This window comes from Myxine glutinosa, chromosome 2 (assembly GCF_964187855.1).
Source record: "Myxine glutinosa chromosome 2, kmMyxGlut1.1, whole genome shotgun sequence".
In the NCBI taxonomy this organism is placed as follows: Eukaryota; Metazoa; Chordata; class Myxini; order Myxiniformes; family Myxinidae; genus Myxine; species Myxine glutinosa.
The window spans coordinates 170,936,572-170,960,740 of NC_136262.1; the positions used below are offsets into that span (position 1 = coordinate 170,936,572).

Genomic DNA, 24,169 nt, shown 5'->3' on the forward strand with positions numbered 1-24,169 from the left:
ATGCAAGTACAACGGTCGACTGGTATTCAGGTTTCATCATCTTCCAATCGTTTTAAGATGCTCAATAAAAAGCACAGAAGTATTTGTCGGATTACATCGACCTTTTTACCTGCTGCGTTTTGAATGTTTACATTTTAGGAATTGCCCATATTTATACTCGTTTTTATTGATTTATTTTTACCCTCGCCAGAGAAGAGGGTGTTGCATTTGAGTCCGTTTGTCTGTCTGTCTGTATTTGTTTGTTTGCACAGAATAAGTATGATTTTCTCTGCACCCGTGGGTCCGATTGACAGGAAATTTTCAACAAAGGTGCACCTCGTCCTGTATAATTTTTTAATGATAATTATGACGTCATAGGTCACGTGGTATGGGCGCCATCTTGGAAAAAAACGGAAAAACGATCTCTCTACTCTCAAGACTGAACTCTCAAACCTGTCTCCTTCCTCCAAATCCTGGTGGCATCTGGTCAAATCTGTTTCTGGTGTTTGTTCCCCTTCCATCCCCTCCCTTACCTCAAATGGCTACACAGTTGACCCCACACGTAACAAAGCTGAATGCCTCACCTGTGTTTGCCTCAAAATATTGTGTCCCAAACCCATCTCTCTCTGTACCCACCTTACTCAGTCGAACCCAGCTGCTCCTGGACTCTGTGTCCTTCTCTCCTGACAAGGTGGAGAAGTTTCTGTCAAACCTCGACTCTGATTTTGCAACTGGATCAGACGGCATCAGCGCACAGGTCCTAAAATCCTGCTCTGCCGCTCTTTCACACCCCCTATCTGTTCTCTTCACCCTCTCTTTTGCTCAAGGTCATCTGCCATCAGTTTGGAAATCAGCCAACATTACCGCTTTACACAAAAAGGTGCAAAAATAGATCCTTGCAACTACAGACCAATCAGCCTGCTCCCAATTATCAGCAAAGTCATGGAATCCATCATTGCTTCGGATATCAAATCCTTCCTCTTCTCCAATGGCTTGATCTCTGATCATCAATTTTGATTCAGACCAGATGATTCTACTCTGGACATGCTGCTTCTGCTGTCTCAATAATGGATGGAGGTCCTCAATGCCAAACAGGAAATCAGAGCTGTCTCCCTCGACATATCTTGTGCCTTCGATACGTTCTGGCACCCCGCTCTGCTCACCAAACTCTCCTCATATGGTATCCATGGAAACCTCCACACATGGCTTGCGGACTTCCTCACCGGTCACAGGCAACGTGTCGCCCTGAATGGAATTCACTCATCTCCCCTTCCTGTTCAGGCTGTAGTTCCTCAAGGCAGTGTTCTGGGCCCTGTGCTTTTCTTGGTATTCATCAATGATCTTTCCGACTCTCTGGAAAATCCTTTATCTCTTTGCTGATGTACTCCACTCTCTGCCGCTCCATACCTCATCCCTCAGATTGGCAGGCAGCAGCCTCTTCACTCTCTGCAGACCTGGATAACATCACAGACTGGTCAAACAAGTGGAACATGTCTTTCAATCCTGACAAATCTCACACTCTCACTTTGTCTCTCCGAAAAGACCGTCTGGACAAGCCTCCCATCTACTTCCTCAACAATCCTCTCAAAGAAGTTCTGTTACTCAAGCTTTTGGGTCTCACTATCTGCCATGATCTTTCCTGGGAAAACCACATTTCCAAGCTGGCCTCCAAAGCCTGTCCCCAACTGGACATCCTCCGTCGTGTGAAGTCCTTCATTGGCACACCTGAACTCCTCACCACATACAAGGCTTTCATCCGCAGCTTGATGGAGTACTGCTCTCCTCTCTGGGCTGTGCTCCTGCCTTATACCTAGCTCAGCTTGAACCTGGATAGAAAAATTGCAAAGAAAAGCACTGAAAAAAAAAAAAAAAATGCGCTGCATAGAAAAATTGATATATACCTCATTGTAAAGAATTCTCCATGAGGAATAGCATATGTTAATGATTATGTCATAGGTTCCTTCATTATGACGTCATAATTTGACAAGTACAAAACCTCACCCAATCAAGATGAAATTTTTTGAGTGTCATCTATGGATAAATTGGTGGAGGGGAAAAATAATGACGTCATCGGTCACATGATTCGGCCACCATATTTTTTTAACACAAAATCCCTAAAAAACACTAAAAGCATGTCCTGACTAGGGTTTACAATGTGATTGCTCTTTCTTGTTTGGTACTGCATTTTGTGTACACTGCTTGTAAACAGAGTGGACGTTTCAGAAAACCATTCAGTGATTTGAACCAACTGCATCAGTTCTCTTTTCCTCTATATACTTCTTGTGCATTGATAAAACGACATTTACTTTGCTTCTTTGTTACACGCATATGCCGGATTATGCTCAGAAGTGGTCAAGGATTTTGTCTTGTGCCAACTTTTGTCTTGAATGAACTGCCAGCAGATGGGGGTCACTAAGCTGTCTCTTCTATTACCTGCTGACTTGGGCAAACTAAGTCGCAATGTATTTGTGAAGGGAAAGCTGCTATGTGCTGGCATGCTGTCCAAGTTTGGAATTCCTGACCTGGTTGGTAGTATGTCTACCCGATAATTTAACTGAATGCTTTTCCGCATTCTCACGCGATGTGACGGTACTCAAACGGCTATGCTTTACTCGTGACACTATACACACGTTTGCCTGGCAGGTACATAGCAATGCAAAAAGCTATTCAATCTGTGAGACCTTCCTCAACGTGTTTTTTTTTTTGTTTTTTTTTTGAGGCCTTAAATTTTTATTTCCAAATGGCAAATGACGAACTGTTACATCAAAATGGTTTTGATACGCGGCATCGCCGCTGCTGCAAGTGCCTTCGTTTCTCTCCTTTTATTCCCTGACTTGAATGAACCCATCCGTTTCACCTTTGACGTTTTTACTGCACCTCGTGTTCCTCAGCTAAGCCGGACCAGCCAAGCTATGAACTCTACCTGCACAGGTGGACAGAGGAGAAAAACTTGGCTAAGGAGGAGGGGATTAAGGACCTGCCTTCGATGAGCCAGGTACGATCCGCCTCTTGCGCTACAGTTGAGACTCTCTATCATTGAAAGTGCTAGTGGGTTATTCTCTGACTGTTGCCGATGTCATCGTGTTACTCACTGTGTTTATTACATCCCTCAAAACACCAGAGACTAACAAAAAAACGAAAACATTTTCTTGTTCGTGTAAATCCATTTAATGTGAAATGCACAAAATTGATATTCCATTAACTAAAAATTGCACGATTTGATAGTTGTCAATTGTTTCAATATACCATGCCTGGATTACTGGAGGGGGAGAAAATACCATTAGGCCGTAAATGTAACTTCCATTAATTTCAATGCAGAAAGCCCTCAGTTGTCCGTGATTGGCCGTGGAAACGAGTGATTTCTCGCATGTTTTTCAGCCATTCATTGATAATACATGGCTATCTGCTCATAAATTCCCGAATAATTAAGTGTAAGGTTGCATCAGCTGCTTGATGGTACATCTTTTTATCTGAGCATGTGATTTGAAAATTGGGATAACGACTGAATTTCCATAGAATAAGCAACATTTTTATGATTTTGATGCACCATAACCCTGTTAGTTATGTTGGAGAGTGTCGGTGCGGCCCAAGCAGTTACTTGGCAAGGATTATACATACTGGCTGGTTTGCCGTTGCCTTCCCAGCGATAGTCAAGGGAATAATGTATCATTTGTCCAGGGTGCCGGCAACAGTTCGCCTACTTTTCATGCAGAACTCTATGGGATCTTTAACGTGCTGCCAGAGGGGTCACCTGTTTAACGTCCATCCGAGGGATGGCACACACATTGATGAATCATAGTACCTGTGAAACACCGGGATTACAGTTTATATCTGGTTCAAGATTCAAACGCAGGCGATACAGCTTAAAGGCAAGTGTGCGTCCCTCTTGGAGTCTAGGCCTAGGGTCTAGGGACTCTAGGCCATCCTGCTAGCCGAAGCAAAGGAATAGAATACATTACTCCTCTATCCATTTTTGTATCGGCACCTTGTCAGGCAGAAGCTTGCCTTCCCTTCAGCAAAGATGATGAAGATGTAAATCGGATCCAAATGTTAATTTTCTCATTGGTTGCTTGTTTACAGTACGTGATCTTGGTTAAAAATACTGGAACATCACTAATTGTAACCAGTTGATTAGTTGATGAAGACAATCGTGAAGTTGTTTTATTCAATGTTGTGCTTTTGGTGAGGCGTGTACGTGTACATTCATACAGGAGCAGTTTATACAGCTTTGCAAAGTGCTCTACATGCTGTTTGGATCCGAGGGAGATGGGCAACAACTGATGTACCATGCCGTTGCTGCTGTAGCCAGCCTTCTACTGGAGCTTGGAGAAGTTGGACGTCGGCTGCCATTAGCTGACCGAGTCGATAAGAAGCCCGATGGTAGAACCGTATCCGCCGAAGGAGCTTTTCAAGCAGGAGATGGTGACTCTTTGGGTGGGCGATTGCCTGAGCGGAAGGACCCTAGTCTGCATGGTAAACATGAAGAGGAGGTGGAGATTACCAGCCGTGAGGAGGAGAGCTCCATGTCTTCTTATTCGGTGGTGAGCGTGAGCTCACTCTTCTCGTCGTCGTCTGACGATGCCGTGATGGTCACTAGGGAGGATGGGCAAGCTGCCAGTGTGGGCTCCGAACAGGCGAAAGCTGGCTCGGAGAATCTGCAAGGACACGAGTCGATATCTGTGCAGTCGGGGACTTCAGAGTGTGCGTCACCGACTCGTGAAATGGTGATTGCCATCAAACCAACCGGCACCAGGTGCACAACGGAAAGAGCTTGGTCCATGAGTTTTGAACAGCTACTTGCGTCCATGCTCACGGAGCCAGATCTGGTGCGCTGGTTCGAGCAGCCAGCAGACGTGAAATTCCTGCTGCAGGAAGCGTGGGATGTCAGGCAGGGTGGAAGCTTAGCTTGTTTGAGCACAGATCCAGTGGTGCTTTCAGCATGATCGAGTGTCAGCTTCGTGAATGTGAGGCTTTGAGTCGTGGCCTGGCCATTTTGGGTCATCCGTGCGAAATCCAACAATGTATTTTTAAATTTTTTTTTGGTAATGTTTTGCAGAAGCTGAAGAAGCGGTTTCACCCTTATGATGGAACGTAGTGCTTTTCTGGCACAGGCCACGTGGAATTATCTATTTTGATGCACAAATGGATACTCTCACGTTGACATTCTAATTGAATCGGAGTGAAGCCTCAAATGTAATTCCACGTTCGTAAAGGATCACAAGAAAGGTATCCATCTTTGCTTCCCATCCCGATGGCCGATGCAGCCTGGTCAGCAGCCTAGTTATGCCCTACAATAATAAGGGTCATGCGGGTTATTTGCAAAGCTTTCTACCTTAACGGTAGAGTCTGTTACATGTTTGGAGGTGTGTGTCAGCAGTCGGGAATTGATCTGGATTTTTTTTGTTTTTAAGGAAAAAGTGTGCACTGTGAAGCATTGCACAAATAGGTGGAAGTCTGTATTTGTACATTGGGTTTCTTTTCTTTTCCAGCAATGTCTGTTACTGTACTTAGTACTTACACATAATTTTGGTGTTAATTTAATTTCATTGTTTGCATTCGTCCTTTCTCTCTCCACTTCCCCTTCACTCCCCCACACCCAGCCCACTTCCGACCCACTTTTATTTCCCCCTTTTTAAGCTCCTTCCTGAAAAAATGAACGGTCGAACCACACGAGTACATTTTGGACAGGTGTTCGAGTCCGTGTCACATGCAACTTTTTTTTTATTTGCATTGATTACCCTAATTTCACTTGCACGGAGATGTTGTTGAAGTTTGCTGTAAACTCCTCTTTTTGGTCCTTTTTAAGCGAAAGAAAAAGCAAAAGTTCAAATTAAGAGCTCCATGCTCACGGCACCAGGTTATTTTTTTTATTTCGTTGATATTTTTGGTCCTCTTTCCTCCCCCCCCCCCCCCCCCCTTTTTTCCTGCAATGAAGGGTGTCCGTAGCTGGCAGGCTATTTGGGCCAATTTGGGCCCATTCGCCATCTGTGCTTTTTCTCTGGCCCAAAAGGCCTATTATTACTCGTGCCTCTTTTAGCCCAGAGTGAGCACGGTATGGATACTTAATGGCTTTGTGCAGCCACGATATAAATCACTGTCATTTACAGAGCATTGCCGAAAGTGCTACGAGCAGCATCCCGGCTTGACACTCTTAACCCCCTTTTCAAATCGACAGCCATGCTCGTTTAGACGTGTGGCGCGCTCGCCCGCCACTCAGCGTCCCCCCCCCCCCCCCCCCGCACCCCCGAACACGGAGCTCGAGTGTAACCCCTACGTTCTGGGTTCTGTTGTTGTGAAACTTCCTTGTATTATATTGAGAAGTTTAATGGATTTATTTTCTTTTGGTTCCAATCCATTAGATTATTTTTTTTTTTTTCAATGAAATCAATTGCCATCAGTGTTTGTTTTTTTTTACGTTAATTTTATTTTGCACAATACCTACGTTGCGTGATTTATTTGATCGTAGACTTTCGTTCCCTGAAAGTTCATGATTCGTTCTGCTTCTTTGAAATCGCACAATCTTTCTTGAAGTTTTACACATATGATTGTCAAGTTGCTTTTGAGTGGAAGAAAAAGTGATTAAAAACAAAATCCTTTCAAATGCTTGTGATCTGAACAATGCTCTTAATCATCGGGGTCTTCACCCATTAGGTTCGGTTCCCCCGAATAATTATTGGGGGAGCTTTTGGATCTCCATCGCACATCATTACATGGTTAGATCACTTATTCAAACAAGTCCATTCAATCATAAGGATGACGTCACCACCAGGATTGTAGTCGTGTTGTCATGGCAATCTCGATTGTGTGATTTCGTTCTGGTAAAATAACCCATTCCTTTATGAAGGCAAAATGAGATTCTCTTTTTGTTGCCGTAAGAAATGAAAGAGCATTATCTTCGGTAGTTACTTATACTTGAAGTCCTTCCACATAAGTTCCTGCTAACACGGTGAATATCAATAATGAGGTGAAATTGTGAAGCATCGTACTTATAAGTTTTAGGTTATTAAAGCGGATCTTCTACAAACAGCAACACTAACACAAAAGGGAATGTGATTAATCGGCCAGCAGGTCTGCGCTGTGCTCAGCTGTGTTGTACAAAACCTATATACACCTGCAGTGGGACTTACTGTGCAACGTCTTGTAAATTATTAAATACTATAATAAAGGCTTTTCTGTCACTCATTTGTGTTGATGTTTCTTCTTCAAGCAGGTGTCCAATAATTTGATGCCGGTTTTTTTTTTCTTTGTCCTTTAACAGGGTCTAAGGTTCATGGAGGAATTATTGTGCATGTGTCCTCGGGCTTGACTTCCAACGAAATAACACGGCCATTGACCTTGGGAGAAGTAACTTTCTGAGAGCAGTCTGGGTGATGGCGATGCCACCTATAGGACCTGACCCATTCCATGGGATGTCAACCCAGAGGGTTTGTCTCTGCTTTATCCTCCAAATACTGAGTGACAAGTGAGGACATAGCACATACCATTTTTAGTTTTTGGAGTGTTTCAACCAGGGTCAGAATCAAACCGCCGACAGATACTTTAACTTGAACCACAATGCCACCAAGTCACTTTTTAAAGGATCTGAGACTTGGTGAAACTCCCACATTCACAAATATCTCACATGTGGGCACAGATGAACACACGAGATGTAACACAAGACTGTTAGACCAGACAAACACAGCAACTGAGCTTGAGGGAAGTTCCACCACCTTCCGGGGCACTTTGTTTACCCGCGACGCCACAACAATGGCGCCGCCTTTCTCACCACACTCCGCGGGGAATTTCCTGAGGAGGAATTTCCTCTTCCCAAGCGATGCCAACTTATGTGCATTGTCCATGCTTTTTGCTTATAAATAGTTGTTTTATACCAAATACATCATTATTTTACAAGTCAAATTTCAAAAACGAAGAATTATGACATTTTGATATTTCAAAATATTTTGGGATCCATTATTATTATTCCGCCACTATTTTTTGGGGATTTTTTTCCATTCAAAATTCATTTTGTCAGCACCCTTTGGTCCAACTGACACAACGTCTGACTGTCACATTCCAGCTGATACCATACTATGCGCCTTCTCATGTAGATTTTTCTTGTGATAACTGTGATGTCATAGCTCATAGGTCATGTGGTACATATTGGAAAAACGTTACACCTCTATATCTCCCAAACCACTCAATGGAAAAAGTTTAAACAAGGCTCATTGTCAAGTACTCCCCATGTTAAGGGGTGTTGCAAAATAAATGATACTTTTTTCCCCAAAGATGAAATGAAGTTTCAATCGGATGAAAATCCAACCAAAGGCTTTATTTCATTCAAAAATTAAAAACTCACGTTGAATACGCGTCAATATGTCCACCATTAGCTTCAGAAACCATTTGAAGTCGACTTTTAACATATTTCAGCAAAGACACGAACATGAGTCGCAAATATGACAGAGACAACACGCAGGCAACATGCGTGACACGTCATGATGACGCACGCGAAATTTGAATTCAAAAATCACGGACACGTGGTCAATACAATCTGGGGGAAAAAAGTATTATTTATTTTGCAGCACCCTATAATGATCATGTCATCGGTACCTTAATTATGACGTCATAATTCGACAAGTACAACGCTTGATTGAATCAGTATGAATTTCTTTTTTCTCTGCAATTCTCGGTCTGATTGGCACGAAATTTTCACCATAGGAGCGCCTCCTCAGTTAGCATATTTTAATGATAATTATGCCGTCATATGTCACGTGGTACAGGCACCATCTTGGAAAAATTGAAAAACGTTGCACCTCCATCTCCAAAACCGCTACATGGAAAGAATTGAAACGTGGCTCATTCTAAAAAAAACTCCGCATGGGGTAGAGGTGTTGTTAATGATGACGTCATTGGTTTCTTAATTATAACGTTATAATTTGACAGGGACAACGTTTAGTCTGATCAGTTCGAAATTTATTGAGCGCGATCGACGCAACAATTATATTAGAGAATATAAATTTATGATGTAATCGCTCACGTGGTCTGGCAGCAATATTGGATCAAAGAAAAAAACAAAACAAAAGAAAACAGAAGACTTCGCTCGCACCAAGTTGACTGCATGGGGTAAGTATTCTGGAAAAAAACAAAACAAAAAAAAAACCACCTTTAGAGGCCATTTTTCCCCGCAAAGTGGGGGTTGGCCTTTTTCGGGCACCGTGGTTGTTGTTGTTTTTGTTGGTCCCCTTTTTGAAGCAATATTTTATGGCCGGATGCCCTTCCTGCCGCCAACCCTGTTTGTCGCCTTTTTACGACAAACAGGGAATTACCAGTGAACTGGTACTCAATTAGCCGACCTCGGAAGGATGACAGGCTGAGTCAACCCCCCTGGCGTTAATTCAGCGATCGACCGGGATTCGAACCCAGGATCCTAGGATCCTAAGCTGGCACCCTAGCCGCTAAGCCAACACCAGGTTGCCAACCTGCCTCCTGCCGCCAACCAACAATTCTGAATACCATCTAGTTTTTGTTTTTTTCACCCTACTACCATGTGAAACAAATGCACCATTAAGCAGCGAATGCAACTTCGTTGGATTTCCCAGTAATTTATTTAGAGGCTGCCACTTGTTTTCTGTGATCAGCTTTGAAACCGAAAGGTGACATCACAGAGATTTGAGACAAGAGCACGTGAGACGAAGCTACCTGCACAGAAATTACCGGTGAAATCGCTGAAGTTCCATTTGCTGCTTTCAATGGTGCATCTGCCTCCACCATCCACACCAGGATATAAAGTCAAACAAGCAATTTTCAGTTTGTGAAGTTTCACTGTTGTTTCTCTGTAACAGCCTTGCTGTCACGGATTTTGTATTCGCACATTTGTTCGTACATTCTTTTTTCCATGATGCATGTCAATGCAATTCTTCCCTCATTGTTTTCATCAGCATTGCTTTTTCTCTTTTAGATTCCTTGCATCCCAGATTTTTTCAAATCGTTTTCTCAAATTTGTTTCCTCATGGAAATGCTATCACCCTGTTGCCTTTTTGGTCTGGCACCCATACGTCATTCTTACATTTTTTGCAGCTCACCAGAATCCCATGAAGATTTCCCCTAAAGTAATGTTTTGCTTTTCTGACTTCACTCAACTCAATCCCTTACACCTTTTCTCCTATGGAATTAAAGAAAAATAAGTATTTGCTCACCCCACTGGGGATGTTTCGTTCGGCGCATTGTTGACGCTCCTATGAAAAATCGGCTTCACTGCTGTATTGTTTAGTCAGCAGGTGAGATCAAACCGTGAAGATGCTTGTTAGTGGTCAACAACAGCATAAGGTTGCCAGAGCACCGCACCAAAGACGGACAAACATTCTTTCACCAGATTTAGTGTTCGGTGCACTTCCCACACTTTGTGTTAATTTTCTAGAGGTGTTCCTTCATAGGGAACGAAGCCTGCATTTACGTGTAGATTGCGTCAATAAGGTCTGTATGCGTAGGTTATAAAGGTCTGCGTGGAGCAACATGTACAGTACGCGGTTTTGTTCACGCTGGATGATCCTGTCGAGTTCTGATCGATTTTGATATAAGTATTTCCTTACAAGTGATTCTGCTGTCTCTGGTAGGAATGTTTGATTACATTAAGCCCATATTGATGAAACATCACGCACTTTTCTGGATTCTTGAGCAGTCGCCATGATAATTTGGTGGAATTGAAATGCAAATGTACCGTATGTGTAATGCATTTTCAAATACTTGCTTCTCCTGGGAATCCAGCGGTGTTCATTTGACAGACAGGTTGCACATTGGGTTATGTTGGATAATCGTGTAGGAATTTGGGCCAAAACAAAAATAGTTTAGCAAAGTTTTTTTAATGCCCCTGAAGTCAAAGGCATTATGTTTTTGGGTTGGCTGCGTGGCTATGCGTCTGTCAATCCGTGCCTTCTGTGTGTCCGTAGCAGATATTCGTTATCGCGATAACTTGTAAACCGCTGAAGGGATTTTCACCAAACTTGGTACAAGTACACTACATGACTAAAAGTATGCGGACACCCCTTCTAATTAGTGGATTCCGTGGTTTCAGCCACATCCATTGCTGACAGGTGTATATATAATCAAGCACACAGCCATGCAATCTCCATAGACAAACATTGGCAGTAGAATGGGCCACACTGAAGAGCTCAGTGACTTTCAATGTGGCACCGTCATAGGATGCCACCTTTCCAACAAGTCAGTTCGTCAAATTTTTGCCCTGCTAGAGCTGCCCCGGTCAACTGTAAGTGCTGTTATTGTGAAGTGTAAACATCTAGGAGCACCAACAGCTCAGCCGCGAAGTAGGAGGCCACACAAGCTCACAGAATGGGACGAACGAGTGCTGAAGCACGTAGCGTGTAAAAATCGTCTGTCCTTGGTTGCAACACTCACTACCGAGTTCCAAATTGCCTCTGGAAGCAATGTCAGCACAACAACTTTGTCGGGAGCTTCATGAAATGGGTTTCCATGGCCGAGCAGCCGCACACAAGCCTAAGATCACCATGCGCAATGCCAGGCGTCGGCTGGAGTGGTGTAAAGCTCACCACCATTGGACTCTGCTGCAGTGGAAACTCGTTCTCTGGAGTAGTTTGTTCCAGCAGGCGAACGTTCGAGCATGCAGTTCTCGTATTGAGGTGTACATGGTGCAGCCACAACGCCTCAAATGAAGCAGCGTTCTGGGCTTTATGCTTGTCAAGTAGGGCATGGCTTTTAAGCAAGCGCAGCACATGAAAGCTTCTTTAGATCTGTGCAGCCTTTTCCCGTCCCCTTGCGCATCAACGTTCCTTTGTACAGTACACATATCGAACAACTAAGCAGGCGTTCGGCTTCCTGGACAGTACTTGGCGTTTTATAAAAGCGTTTAGGTTTCTTGTACAATTCTTGGCGTGCGTATTTGAAAAGGTGTTGTCCCGGGTGATGAATGTCGAGGTGCAGGAGGGAAGTAAGACGGCCGATCTGGAGGATTATTAATAATATGATTACTTGTTATTAACATGGGATTCATTTGACTGTACGGGTTTGAACAGAGGTTGGGGAATTGAGGTTTGGTGAATCGGACCGATTGTGGATTGAAAGAGATAGTTGGAACAGACCAATAGTGGATTGAAATAAATATTGCTGGAACGGACCGATAGTGGATTGAAAAAAGAGAGTTGGAAATAGAGAGACATCACACCACGAATACAAAGACTGTACGAACAACAACGCATGTTCCCATTCCTGAACACTTCGACAATGGGCAAAGGTCTACCTCACACAGACTATTGAAATAACTATCTGGGGATGCCTATGGTGCACATGAATGTGCTCCCACAATGGGTACATATTCCAAAACCGCAACAATATGTACAGGTAGTAGACAAAAAAAAGGAAACACCTTGGCAAATGAGGGACACCAAGCAACGGCTTCCACACAGGTGTGGCCCATGTGTTAATGGAGCATATAACATTCCAGCATGCTTCGAGTCATGTACAGACTTGGCATTTAATATGGAATATTTTTTTTTGTGGGGGGGAACTTACTTTTCAAGATGACTTAGAACCAAAAGTTCATTGGAATTATGTTGAAATTATTGTAGATTTTGTTAATGTGACCTTTAAAAGAAACAAAAACCACATTTGACATTTCGAAGCAAATAAAATGATCCTTGAAAGTGATGTAAACTGATATTGAACTCAATTCACGGACAGTACTGTGTTAAACTTCTGTGCGTTTTCCAGAAGTATCTCTTTATTTTGCACATTAGCCAAAAATTTTTTAACAAAAACAAAAGTTAAATTACGACTGGGATTACGGACAGTAAAATTACAGTTCAGTACTTCGGTAACCCCCACGAGCATTCAGGAGAGCACGTACACGTTGAGGCATGCTGTTCACGAGATTTGCCAAGGTTTGGACAGGAATTGCTTGCCATGCAGTGACAATAGCCTGCTGAAATTCACGCACAGAGGCAGGCTGCTGGTCCAAGTTGTCGATTTGACGCGTTAATTCTGCCCAGAAGTTCTCCATCGGATTCATATCCGGGGACATGGCAGGCCACTCCATATGCTCTACACCACGGTCAGCAAGAAAGTGTTGGATCATGCGAGCACGATGAGGCCGTGCATTGTCATCTTGGAAGACAAAGTTTCCTCGAAAGGCTGCACGAACAAATGGAAGCAATGTTTCTTCCACAATGGCCCTGTGCTTGAACTGGTTCAGTTTTCTATTCAGAACAACCAGGTCAGTTTTGCCCCCTACATGAAAAGCAGCCCAAACGGTCATCCCACCACCTCCAGCTTGGACTCTTGGCACTATACAATCTTCGTTGTAGGCTTCATGCACTTGTCTGTGCACTCGGACGCGGCCATATTGACGATAGACCAGAAATCTAGACTTGTCACTGAAGATCACGTGATTCCAGTGTCCTGGCTGCCATTGACGGTGCTCTCTGGCCCACTGCAATCGGCGATGGCGGTGTTGTCTGGTCAGACGTGGCTTTCTCAGGGGACGCCTGGCACGATAGCCTGCTTGAACCAGTCGTTGGTTGACTAGCCTTCTGGATACAGGCACATTTGTCAGTTGCTGCCACTCAGCCCTAAGCCGATTAGCTGACTTGGTACGGCCATTGCGGACTAACCGGTGCAGCTGGCGATCATCCCTCCTTGTGGTTCTGCGGGGATGTCCTGACCTCGGTATTGGAGTAGGGACACCCCTCTGAGCATTTCGTTTCAGGATCTTTGACACCTGACCTTGAGTGATGCCATACTGCCGAGCAATAGCACGCTGTTTCATGCCGGAATTTCGTAAAGCCACCACTAAATGACAAACAGCATTGTCGAGTTGACGGACCATCTCCAGGGGAAGCGGCAATAACTTTTGTAGACGTGCAGCAGTTGTTTTCCACTAATACAGAACGCAACAACCCTTATATACCCGATTGTGAAGCCAATCGTCAAATGTACCTGTCCGTGCATTTTGTCACGCCACCTGTGATATAATCCTGTTATTGACTTCTTGCTGCGACAGACAATCAGTGACATGGTTCTTTTAACAAAGAAATCACTGAAGCGTAAAAGAAACTCACCAGATTGATATACCGAGTTCAGAAAGTAAACCCAAGTCAAGAAAAAAAATAATTCCATATTAAATGCCAAGTCTGTATAAAAATGCTCCACAGGCCTGGTTGACTAATTATGGCTGGCATTGGCTGAAAGAGTAGATCTTCCAATGCACCCCCCCCCCCCCCCCATCCACAGAGCACGTGCTGTTGTCCATGGCATGACGAGCATGACACTGATGTTACCCATATGTCATGGCCTTCTCTGTCACCAGATCTGAAACCAATCGAGCATTTATGGGATATTCTGTATTGACATGAGAGACAGCGTTTTCCACATCCATCAAACAGGTGTGAGTTGATTGACTTCCTTGTGGAAGAATGGTACCACATCTCCTGCATAATGTCAGACGCTGGTGGACTTTATGCCACGGCACATATGGGCCTTACCGGACGCACGTGGTGGCCAAATTCCCTATTATGTGACCTCACATTGTGCTTCCATTTTTTTTTGTCCACTACCTGTATACATATTGTCGCGTCCGCGGGGTCGGCAGTTAACACGGGTGTTGGACTCGATGGTCCGAAGGTTTAACCAAGCAGTTTGGAGGCTTTTTTAAAATTATCGACTCACCTGCTCATCGAGTGAATCGCTCCTCGTGTGAATCTCGTATGTTCAAGGCAGCCACCAGCAGGACGAAGTGTGCACACGTCGCGCTAGAACGTAAGTACCATGCGTCTTCGATGGGGCGAGTGCATCGTCTTGTATCCAAGGGCAAAGCTGACAGGCTGATGCAGGCTGTCGAGGGTAGCAGCGGTAGCTGCAGTGGCACTTCTTGGCGGCAATTGTCTCAGCGATCTTCGCAGCGGGCCTCAGAGAGCCTGCCAGCGAGTGCTCTCATAAATCCTGTCAGAGAGTGCTCTCAGAAAGCACTCTGTTGATCGAGCTACTCTTTTTGATTTTCGCGAGCCACTCTTTTCACTCACGAGCCACTCTTTTTGATCCTTTCAATGTGAGGTCACATAATGTCAAAAAATGGAAGCACAATGTGAGGTCACAAAATAGGGAGAGTAGCCAGACAGAAGCCACTCCAAAGAAAAAGGCACATGACAGCACACCTGCAATTTGCAAAAAGGCACGTACGTGAAAATCTGAGAGCACGAGGAAAAAGATTCTGTGGTCTTTGGCTGAACTCTTTGGCCTGAATGCAAAGTGCTACTTCCGTTGGAAACCGAGCACACCATTTAATACCATACCTACCATTAAGCATAGTGGTGGCAGCATTATGCTATGGGGATGCTTTTCAGTGGCAGGGACAAGGAGACTTGCAAGGATAGAGGGAAAAATGGATGGAGCCAAATGCATGCAAATCCTTGAGGAGAATCTACTTCAGTTTGCAAAAGACCTCAGACTGTGGCGAAGATTTACAATCCAACAGGACAATGACCTCAAGCATACAGCCAAAGCAACACTGGAATGGCTTCAGAACAAGAACCTGAAAGTCCTTGAGTGGCCCTAGCAAAGCCCAGACTTGAATCCCATTGAGAATCTGTGCAAAGACTTGAATATTGCTGTTCACCGATACTCCCCATCCAACTTGACAGAGCTTGAGCAAATCTGCAAGGAAGAATGGGAGAAACTCCCCAAATCCAGATGTGCAAAGCTGATGGAGGACATACCCAAGAAGACTCAAAGCTCTAATCACTGCCAAAGTTGCTTCTATGAAGTACAGATTCAGAGGGTTGAATACTTATGTAAATTACATACTTCTGTATTTCATTTTTTATTACTTTGTAAGAAATTCTAAAAAATAAATTGCACTTTGACATTATGGGGTATTGATCAGTGACAAAAAAAATCTCATTTAATCTATTTTAACCATTTGAGTATGGGATTTTTTTTTTTGATAAAAATACCACCGGTACAGGATTAATTTGGCATTATGGGAATGCAACCACGTACTGACGATCTATTTATAGGTATCCGTACACAAAACTTTTTCGCGGGTTGCGGCACTGGACGTCATCCGTACTCAAAGGGTTCAATTCAAGCTGCAACAACAACAACAACAACAACAACAACATGTGAAAAAATTGAGGGGGAAGAAAACTTTCTGAATACACTGTGTTTTAATATATATTATATATATATATATATATATATATATATATATATATTGTTGCGAATATGGAATTTGGCCTCCATATCCGCTTGTAAATATTCCCCAATACTCCCCAACTATCCCCAATCCCCCATTCCCTAGTCCCATTGTCTGTAAACAACACTCTGTAGAACCGACCTTCCCCTTTTTCCCCCATTAAATGTCGTGCCCAGGTCCACCGCATCTCACGTAGACAACTTTCGGACATCTTGCTAGTTATTCTTAGTCTATGTCAGTTAAGGACTCCTTTCCATTAATTCTGACTCTTCGTTGCACCAGAATGTGATTATATGGCACCAGTAGTGAGTTTAGGACCTTCCCATACCTCCTTCCATCTTCTTCCCCAAACAACAACAACAACAACAACAACAACTACAGCTACAACAACAACTACAACCACGGCGCGCGGGGGGAGTGTGCGTCCTCCCACCAGCTCGGTTAGCCGCCATGACCATGCGCTCCACGGGGTTACCACGAAGGGGCTCCCTGTCAGCCCCTCGTCAAGGGCGGAGCCGGTAACCCCCCCGCATGCACCCAATGAGAAGCAACGAGCCGATTCCATCTGGGGCGGAGCTAACGAGCCGAGGGCGTGTCACTCCCCGCCGGATATACGCAGCGACTTACCGGATGTGAGGTGAGATGCGCCCCCAGCTTGAGACGACAAGACGCCACCTCGAGCGCTGTGACCTCCCTGCATCTCTGGACCGGACCGAGTCGATCCTGTCCCTGAGCACAAAGTGCACCTTGTGCTGGCCATCGAATACCCGCTTTCCTTGCCATCAATCCCCGTGTGAGTCAGTTTTGTCCTGTTTATCTGTGGTCTGTCGGGTTAATATAAGATTGTGTCTAAGTGCCTATCTTCCTTTGCTGTCCCTCTTGTAGTTGTAATCTAACCTTCCGAACGAATATAATCTCCTCCGGAGGTCTTGAGAACCGTATCCCTGGTGTCGTGTCATTTTAATCCCAGCCGTGTGTCCTTTTCCTTCATTGATCTAGCGTAGCGCGATTAGTCAACGTTCGGGTATAATCGGGTAACTTGTGCAGACGTGGTCATACCAAACCGCTCGGTAAATAACATCTAAGCCGCGTCTGTAACAATTGGTGTCGAGGAGTGGAATTCGAACCCGGGACTAAATTTATTAGGCCCAAATTTGTAGTAGAATCAATTCGGAGCGCGTTTCCCGCGCGAAATTATAACGGCGAAATTTGATTTTGTTATACGGAAATAAAAACCCGAATTTTGAAAGTCGCGCTATGGCAGACCAAGACAGCTGGGGTCCGGTAGTGGAGAGTGAGGCAGGGTCGGTCCAGGACCAAATTGAGGGACGCGAGGAGAGCGAAGCAGCGAGGGTAGCAAACGCACAAAATGGCGCCTCGCTGGTCACCGCGCCCGCGACCGTGGCAGCGCCCCCGGTGGATTTGAACTTGTTTTTTATGCAAATGAAGGCCCTTATGGACAAGAATAAGGAAGAAATGGAAAACAGAATAATGGTGGGAATGAGGGCTAATAGTGAGCGATTGAAAGGCAAATTGAGGGACATGAGGGACGAAGCGAGGGGTACCGGTGAGGGATTAGACAAGAAATTTGGGAAATTAGACAATAATTTTAAGGGATTAGACAAGAAATTTGGGAAATTAGACAATAGATTAGGGGAAATACAGGAGGGGTTAATGGGGGTAGAAAACAGAATGGCCGCTCAAGAGAATCAAATGGAAGGGATGCAAAAAGGGTTAGAGGGGTTAGAAAACACCATGGAAGGCAAATTGAGGGACATGAGGGACCAAGCGGAAAGGGAAGTTAACCAAATGGGGCAGCAGATAGAGGGGGTCAGAATGGGGGTAGAAACTAAACTGGATGCTCACAGGGAGGAAATGGAGCAGATGAGGGTGGCATCTGGGCAGGAGATGCAAGTGATGGGAGAGGAGATCAGAAGAGGAGTGAGTGAGGAGGTCGGAGGAGTGCGCGAGGAGGTGAGGCACTGTAAGGAGCACATGGAGAAGGAGGTGAGAAAGGGGACTGTAAAGTTACAAGGGGGCATAGAGGACCTGACGCAGGAGGTGGAGCAGCTAACAGAGGGACAAAAAGAACTAACGGACCAGGTAAAGAGGAACACTGCGGTATTAGGAGGTTTAAAAGCGACACAAAACGACATATAAAACGACTTAATAGCGACAAAGAGGGAATGTCAGATGGTACGTGAGGGACTGACAGCGAGGTTGGACGAGGTGGTAGAGGTAATGGAGACGAAGGACCGGCAGGTGAGGACGCACCTGGAAACGGTCAAGGTAGCCTTAGAGGATGAGCTTGAGGAGACGTACCGGGGAATAAAGGAGGGGAAGCAGAAATTAGAAGAAGTGGAAGAAGGGATGAGCGAAATTAAGAAGCGACGGAGAGGGGATAAGAAAGAGATAAAAGAGGAGATAAAAGAATTGGTCCAAAGTCTGTGTTTGGATCGTGATGATGTGCTCATTAACCGGATGAGGGATTCGCAGGTGATGGAGGAGAAGCGAAGAGGAAGAGGACCCGGTGTAAGTGGTGACCAATATGGTCGTGCGTATGATGCGCCAGGTGATTTAAGAAGCTTGGGGGTCGAGATAGACCCGGGTGTTCGTGAGAGGCCGTTGGTGAAGTGTGCGACAGGTCTGGTGTGCGAAAAAGGAGGTGTGCGAGAAAGTCCGACTCTGGGGTGTGTGAGGAAAAAGTGCGTGCCAAGGAGTGAGGGTGCTGGCGAGAGTGAGTCGGTCGTAGCGTGTGTGCGAGGGAGCACATGGAAGCGCGGTGTGGTGAGTGTTACAGAGGGTGTGACGGGAGAGTGTGCGCGAGAAAGGTGTGTGACGGACAGGTGCATGAGGAAAGAGTGCGCTGTCAGAAGTAAGGAAGAGTGTCCACCTGTGGTGAGTGTTACAGAGGGTGTAACGGGAGAGTGTGCGCGAGAAAGGTGTGTGACGGACAGGTGCATGAGGAAAGAGTGCGCTGTCAGAAGTAAGGAAGAGTGTCCACCTGTGGTGAGTGTTACAGAGGGGGTAACGGGAGAGTGTGCTCGAGAAAGGTGTGTGACGGACAAGTGCATGGGGAAAGAGTGCGCTGTCAAGAGTAAGGGTGAGTGCGCTGGCAAGAATGGAGGTGAGAGTAGTGAGAGTGACAAGGAGAGTGAGTTGGTTGTGACAGGTGAGCGAGGATGTACACCTGGGATGGAAGGATGCACACCTGGAATGGTAGAGCGTGAGTGGGAATGCACGCTGGAGTTGGTGGTGAGGCACATGGTTGGGTGTGCGAATGAGGGCACACCTGTGATTGTCACAGAGGAGGTGACCGAGGAGGGGGCGCGAAGCGGTGTATTGGTGAGGTGTGCGAGCAACGAATGTGTGCCAAAGTGTTCGGTGGTCAGGTGTGTGACCAAGGCTGTGAGTGGAATGGGTGTACCTGGGTGTGTAAGGAAAGGTACGAGGAGCATGGGCACGGCTGGATGTGTGAGCAAGGAACGGGCTGCGGGGTGTAAGCGTCCAGGTGAAGCATCGACGTTAGACGGGGTAGAGTTTAGAACGACTTATAGCCGAATCGGGCCCTCGGTGCGTGCCGGGCTTCGCGTGCCGCGAGAACCAGCGGGGATCCGAGCCACGGCGGGTTCGAAAGGACCGCCGTGCGCGATCCACGCTGGGCCTCGCTTTGAACGGCCGCGTCTGTGCTCCAATAGGCGGAGCGGGCGGCTGGATAGAAAGGGTCGTCATGGCGACCACTTTTTGTTGAGGCAGTCCGGCAGGTCGAGATCGGGACATTGGGTGGCTCCACGCCGAGATGGTGCGTGGGATCTCGGCCCGGGTAAGCCCCCGTCCCTGCACCGAGTGCCGGACGTGTCCAGCCGCTGGCACCAAACAACCCGCATCCATGGCTTGGCTTTACGAAGCCGGGCTTTGGACAGGGATTGGCGCACCGAGAGGCATTAGTGAGTAGACTGGGTGATGAGGTTAGTGTTTTGGACCCAAAATTGGAGAAAAACAAAATTTGATGATTGGCAAGGGATTGGCAGTAGTGATTGGCAGATGATGGGTAGTGATTGGCAAATTTTTAATTTGTTGAAATTTGATGTGCAAAATTGGTAGTGAGCGATGGGCCCGGTGGGTAAGGTTGGCATCCCTGCCACCCTTCCCATATGGGGGGCAAATGCGCTATAGATTATGGGGTGTATGGCAGTGAAAACTAGCCCGGGTGGGTTAGGTTATATTGTAGGGATCTAGAAGAGATTGACATTAGGTAACGTTAAGTTTAGTTAGTGACTGATACCTGTAGTGGGGACGCAGGTAGTTTAGTGTGGATGATAATGACGAGGGAGCGCAATAGTTTAAAGGGACGACTGGGAAGCGCAAGTTTCAGAGGGGAGTAGTTAGATGAGATGATGCCGTGTGTGTGAGAATTGAACAGGTGTGATTGCACAGGTGTGCAACTGGACAGGTGTGTGGAGCAGTGTGTGAGTAATGAGTGTTGTGGATCAGCGCGAATGCGCTTGGGGAGAGAAGGGTGCAGGTGGCACCAGGTGTGAGAGCACAGGTGTGCAAGTACAGGTGTGTGGAGAGAGTTGGAGTAAGTGGTACGGAGTGGTGTGCATGGTGCGAAGGTGTGGATGGGGAAGAGTGGACCCCTTTCACGAGTACCCGGGGCGGGTAGTGTAAGTGTTAGGTAGAGGGTACAGGTAAATTGTGGTAGGATATTGGCATCTGTGGTGCGGTTGCAGAATGGTGTTGTGAATGGGTGCATTAGTGTTGTGGAAATGGCTGGGCGTGTAGCCTGTTAGTGTGTGTAGTTGGTTGGGCACTCCACCACTGTGAGGATGTCGGCCAGGTGAGGCCGCAGGTGGGCTCTGGGAGCCGGTAGTTGTGAGTGGGTGCCTGAGGATCCCGGGTGTGGATCGGGCAGCCCAGTGCCAGAGAGGGCACCGAGTGGGGAGAGCGCCAGAGGGCCTTCCCCAGGTAGTTAGGTTAGAGTAAGGAGCAGGTAAGCTCGGAGGCAACTGCAGTGGTGGAGGTGTGCAGGTGGGTAGACCCACTGGGAGAGGTACACGCCACAGCCCAGAAATTGTGCGAGGGCACCGGGAGATGAATCGGGGGAGTGAGACCCCAAATTGAAAAGCACCACAGTCTGGCCAATGGGAATTGGTTTTTAGAACCGATAGTGTAAGAGGGCCAATGGTTTGGCCGGAGAAAGACCCCGGGTAGTGTAAAGTTGTTAAAGTCATTTAGGAAATAGTTAGGATTGATGAACCTGTCGCACCATACGCAGCCACTTACCTGTGGTGATGATGATGACTCCACACCTGTGTTTTCTTTGTCTTGGTGCAGGAAATGAGAATTGCTGTGAGGATTTGTGAGACGCATCACGACGTGGATGAGACATTGGGGTGATTCCATCTCTCCCTCCCTAGGAGGGACTGATGATGAATTGGTGATAGCAAATTATGATGTTGAGTTGGAGATGGCAAATTATGATGTTGAGTTGAAAATGGCAAATTTGATTGGTTAGGAGGGAGAGAAGACGAATTTGGTATATGGGAGGAACGGGGAAGACAGTAGGGATGTTTGTTGATTTGTAAAGTAGATGTTTATGGGTAGTGTTGTGTTTTGTGGATACAGTAAGGGGTAAGGGAGGGGCCATGTAGGTTACCTGGTGGGGGGGGGGGGCGTACGGTAGGAACGTACCTGTCTCACCTGGTTCCCATGTGCCCCCAGTGTGCATTACCTTGCATTGCGTGCACTTTTGCGCCCTTACCACCTTACTCACTTGTCTGCTTCTTTTGTCTCCCACCTCCGAGGATCTGGCTTTGGGGTAGAGAGAGAGGAGAGAGAGGTGCTGGCTTCGCAGTTGTGGGCCTGCACTTTCGCTGCTTGCTGCTTGGATCGATACACCATATGGACCGCAATGTTTGTGGCCACCCACAATGGACCGCAGTTCTTTTGCGGCCAAGCACCACCCATTGATGGACCTCTGGGTCAACGTGGCACCTATGCCAAACAGGTGAACCACTAATAGTTGGCCCCCTGACGGCCACAATATAGAAATGGACGCGGTTGGCGCCTTTCTTGATTTTTTTAAAGAAGTAAGAAGGCCAAGTGCACCACACGAAGGCAAGACCAGCGGCAGAACATCGGCCGGCTGCGACACCACACAGTGATTCATAAACACTTTATTGGTGCACCGGATGGTGCTGACTGTGTGAAGGGGTGGTGCTTTTGATGCTTGGAAGGGGTGCTCTGCACATTATTAAAGGCCGTAGGCCACAGAGCACTCGTGGGTTGGTGTATCGATGCTGGCATGCGTGCTCTCTCTATGCATAACATCTGCATGTGTTCCTCCAAAAACAGGTCCTGGATCGTAGTGTAAATATCAGCGTAGTCTTGTGTAAATAATGCTCCCTACCGGCTGTATGTTTAGTTTGAGGATTCTTTCCGGATTCGGTTATCCTGTGGGTGTGTTTCTGTGAGGAGAAGGGTGCAACGTCGCAGGGGGACATATTTACTCATTTGTGAATATCTGTAAAACTGTCGCACTCAGGGTAGAGTTAATAGTAGAGGGAACTACATTGCGTGCCACACTAAAGTAGGTAAAAATTTATCGGGTCGGGACGCCCCGAGGGTAGAGAAGGGTGCAATGTTGCGAATATGGAATTTGGCCTCCATATCCGCTTGTAAATATTCCCCTATTTCCCCAATACTCCCCAACTATCCCCAATCCCCCATTCCCTAGTCCCATTGTCTGTAAACAACACTCTGTAGAACCGACCTTCCCCTTTTTCCCCCATTAAATGTCGTGCCCAGGTCCACCGCATCTCACGTAGACAACTTTCGGACATCTTGCTAGTTATTCTTAGTCTATGTCAGTTAAGGACTCCTTTCCATTAATTCTGACTCTTCGTTGCACCAGAATGTGATTATATGGCACCAGTAGTGAGTTTAGGACCTTCCCATACCTCCTTCCATCTTCTTCCCCAAACAACAACAACAACAACAACTACAGCTACAACAACAACTACAACCACGGCGCGCGGGGGGAGTGTGCGTCCTCCCACCAGCTCGGTTAGCCGCCATGACCATGCGCTCCACGGGGTTACCACGAAGGGGCTCCCTGTCAGCCCCTCGTCAAGGGCGGAGCCGGTAACCCCCCCGCATGCACCCAATGAGAAGCAACGAGCCGATTCCATCTGGGGCGGAGCTAACGAGCCGAGGGCGTGTCACTCCCCGCCGGATATACGCAGCGACTTACCGGATGTGAGGTGAGATGCGCCCCCAGCTTGAGACGACAAGACGCCACCTCGAGCGCTGTGACCTCCCTGCATCTCTGGACCGGACCGAGTCGATCCTGTCCCTGAGCACAAGGTGCACCTTGTGCTGGCCATCGAATACCCGCTTTCCTTGCCATCAATCCCTGTGTGAGTCAGTTTTGTCCTGTTTATCTGTGGTCTGTCGGGTTAATATAAGATTGTGTCTAAGTGCCTATCTTCCTTTGCTGTCCCTCTTGTAGTTGTAATCTAACCTTCCGAACGAATATAATCTCCTCCGGAGGTCTTGAGAACCGTATCCCTGGTGTCGTGTCATTTTAATCCCAGCCGTGTGTCCTTTTCCTTCATTGATCTAGCGTAGCGCGATTAGTCAACGTTCGGGTATAATCGGGTAACTTGTGCAGACGTGGTCATACCAAACCGCTCGGTAAATAACATCTAAGCCGCGTCTGTAACAATATATATATATATATATATATATATGTAATGGCTTGCGGTTGGGACCAAAGACCAATTTACAGTCTCAGTGGAGTTGCCCCCAGGGCATACGGGCTACCGAAAGTACACAAGGAAGGGGTTCCTCTACGTCTCATTGTCTCATGCATCAATGGACCATCATATGCTTTGTCCAAGTTTCTTTCTAACATTCTCAAGCATTTGGTGGAAAAACGGAGCGAACCTTACGCAACAGCTCGGATTTTGCTCAGAATGTGAAGCACGTGAC

General features: G+C 46.4%; 1 protein-coding gene across 3 annotated transcripts in view; it reads left to right on the plus strand.

The window, feature by feature from the left end:
• The window catches only part of LOC137421081 (TBC1 domain family member 9), a 299,349-nt gene extending 292,188 nt beyond the window's left edge, over nt 1-7,161 (plus strand). For all 3 annotated transcript variants that reach the window (XM_068106775.2, XM_068106773.2, XM_068106774.2), the window contains 2 exons: nt 2,871-2,974; nt 4,191-7,161. In XM_068106775.2, the coding sequence (XP_067962876.2) occupies nt 2,871-2,974; nt 4,191-4,922 (836 nt within the window). In that variant the 3' untranslated portion in view covers nt 4,923-7,161. The remainder of the gene's footprint in view (nt 1-2,870; nt 2,975-4,190) is intronic.
• Nucleotides 7,162-24,169: the final 17,008 nt, after the last annotated feature.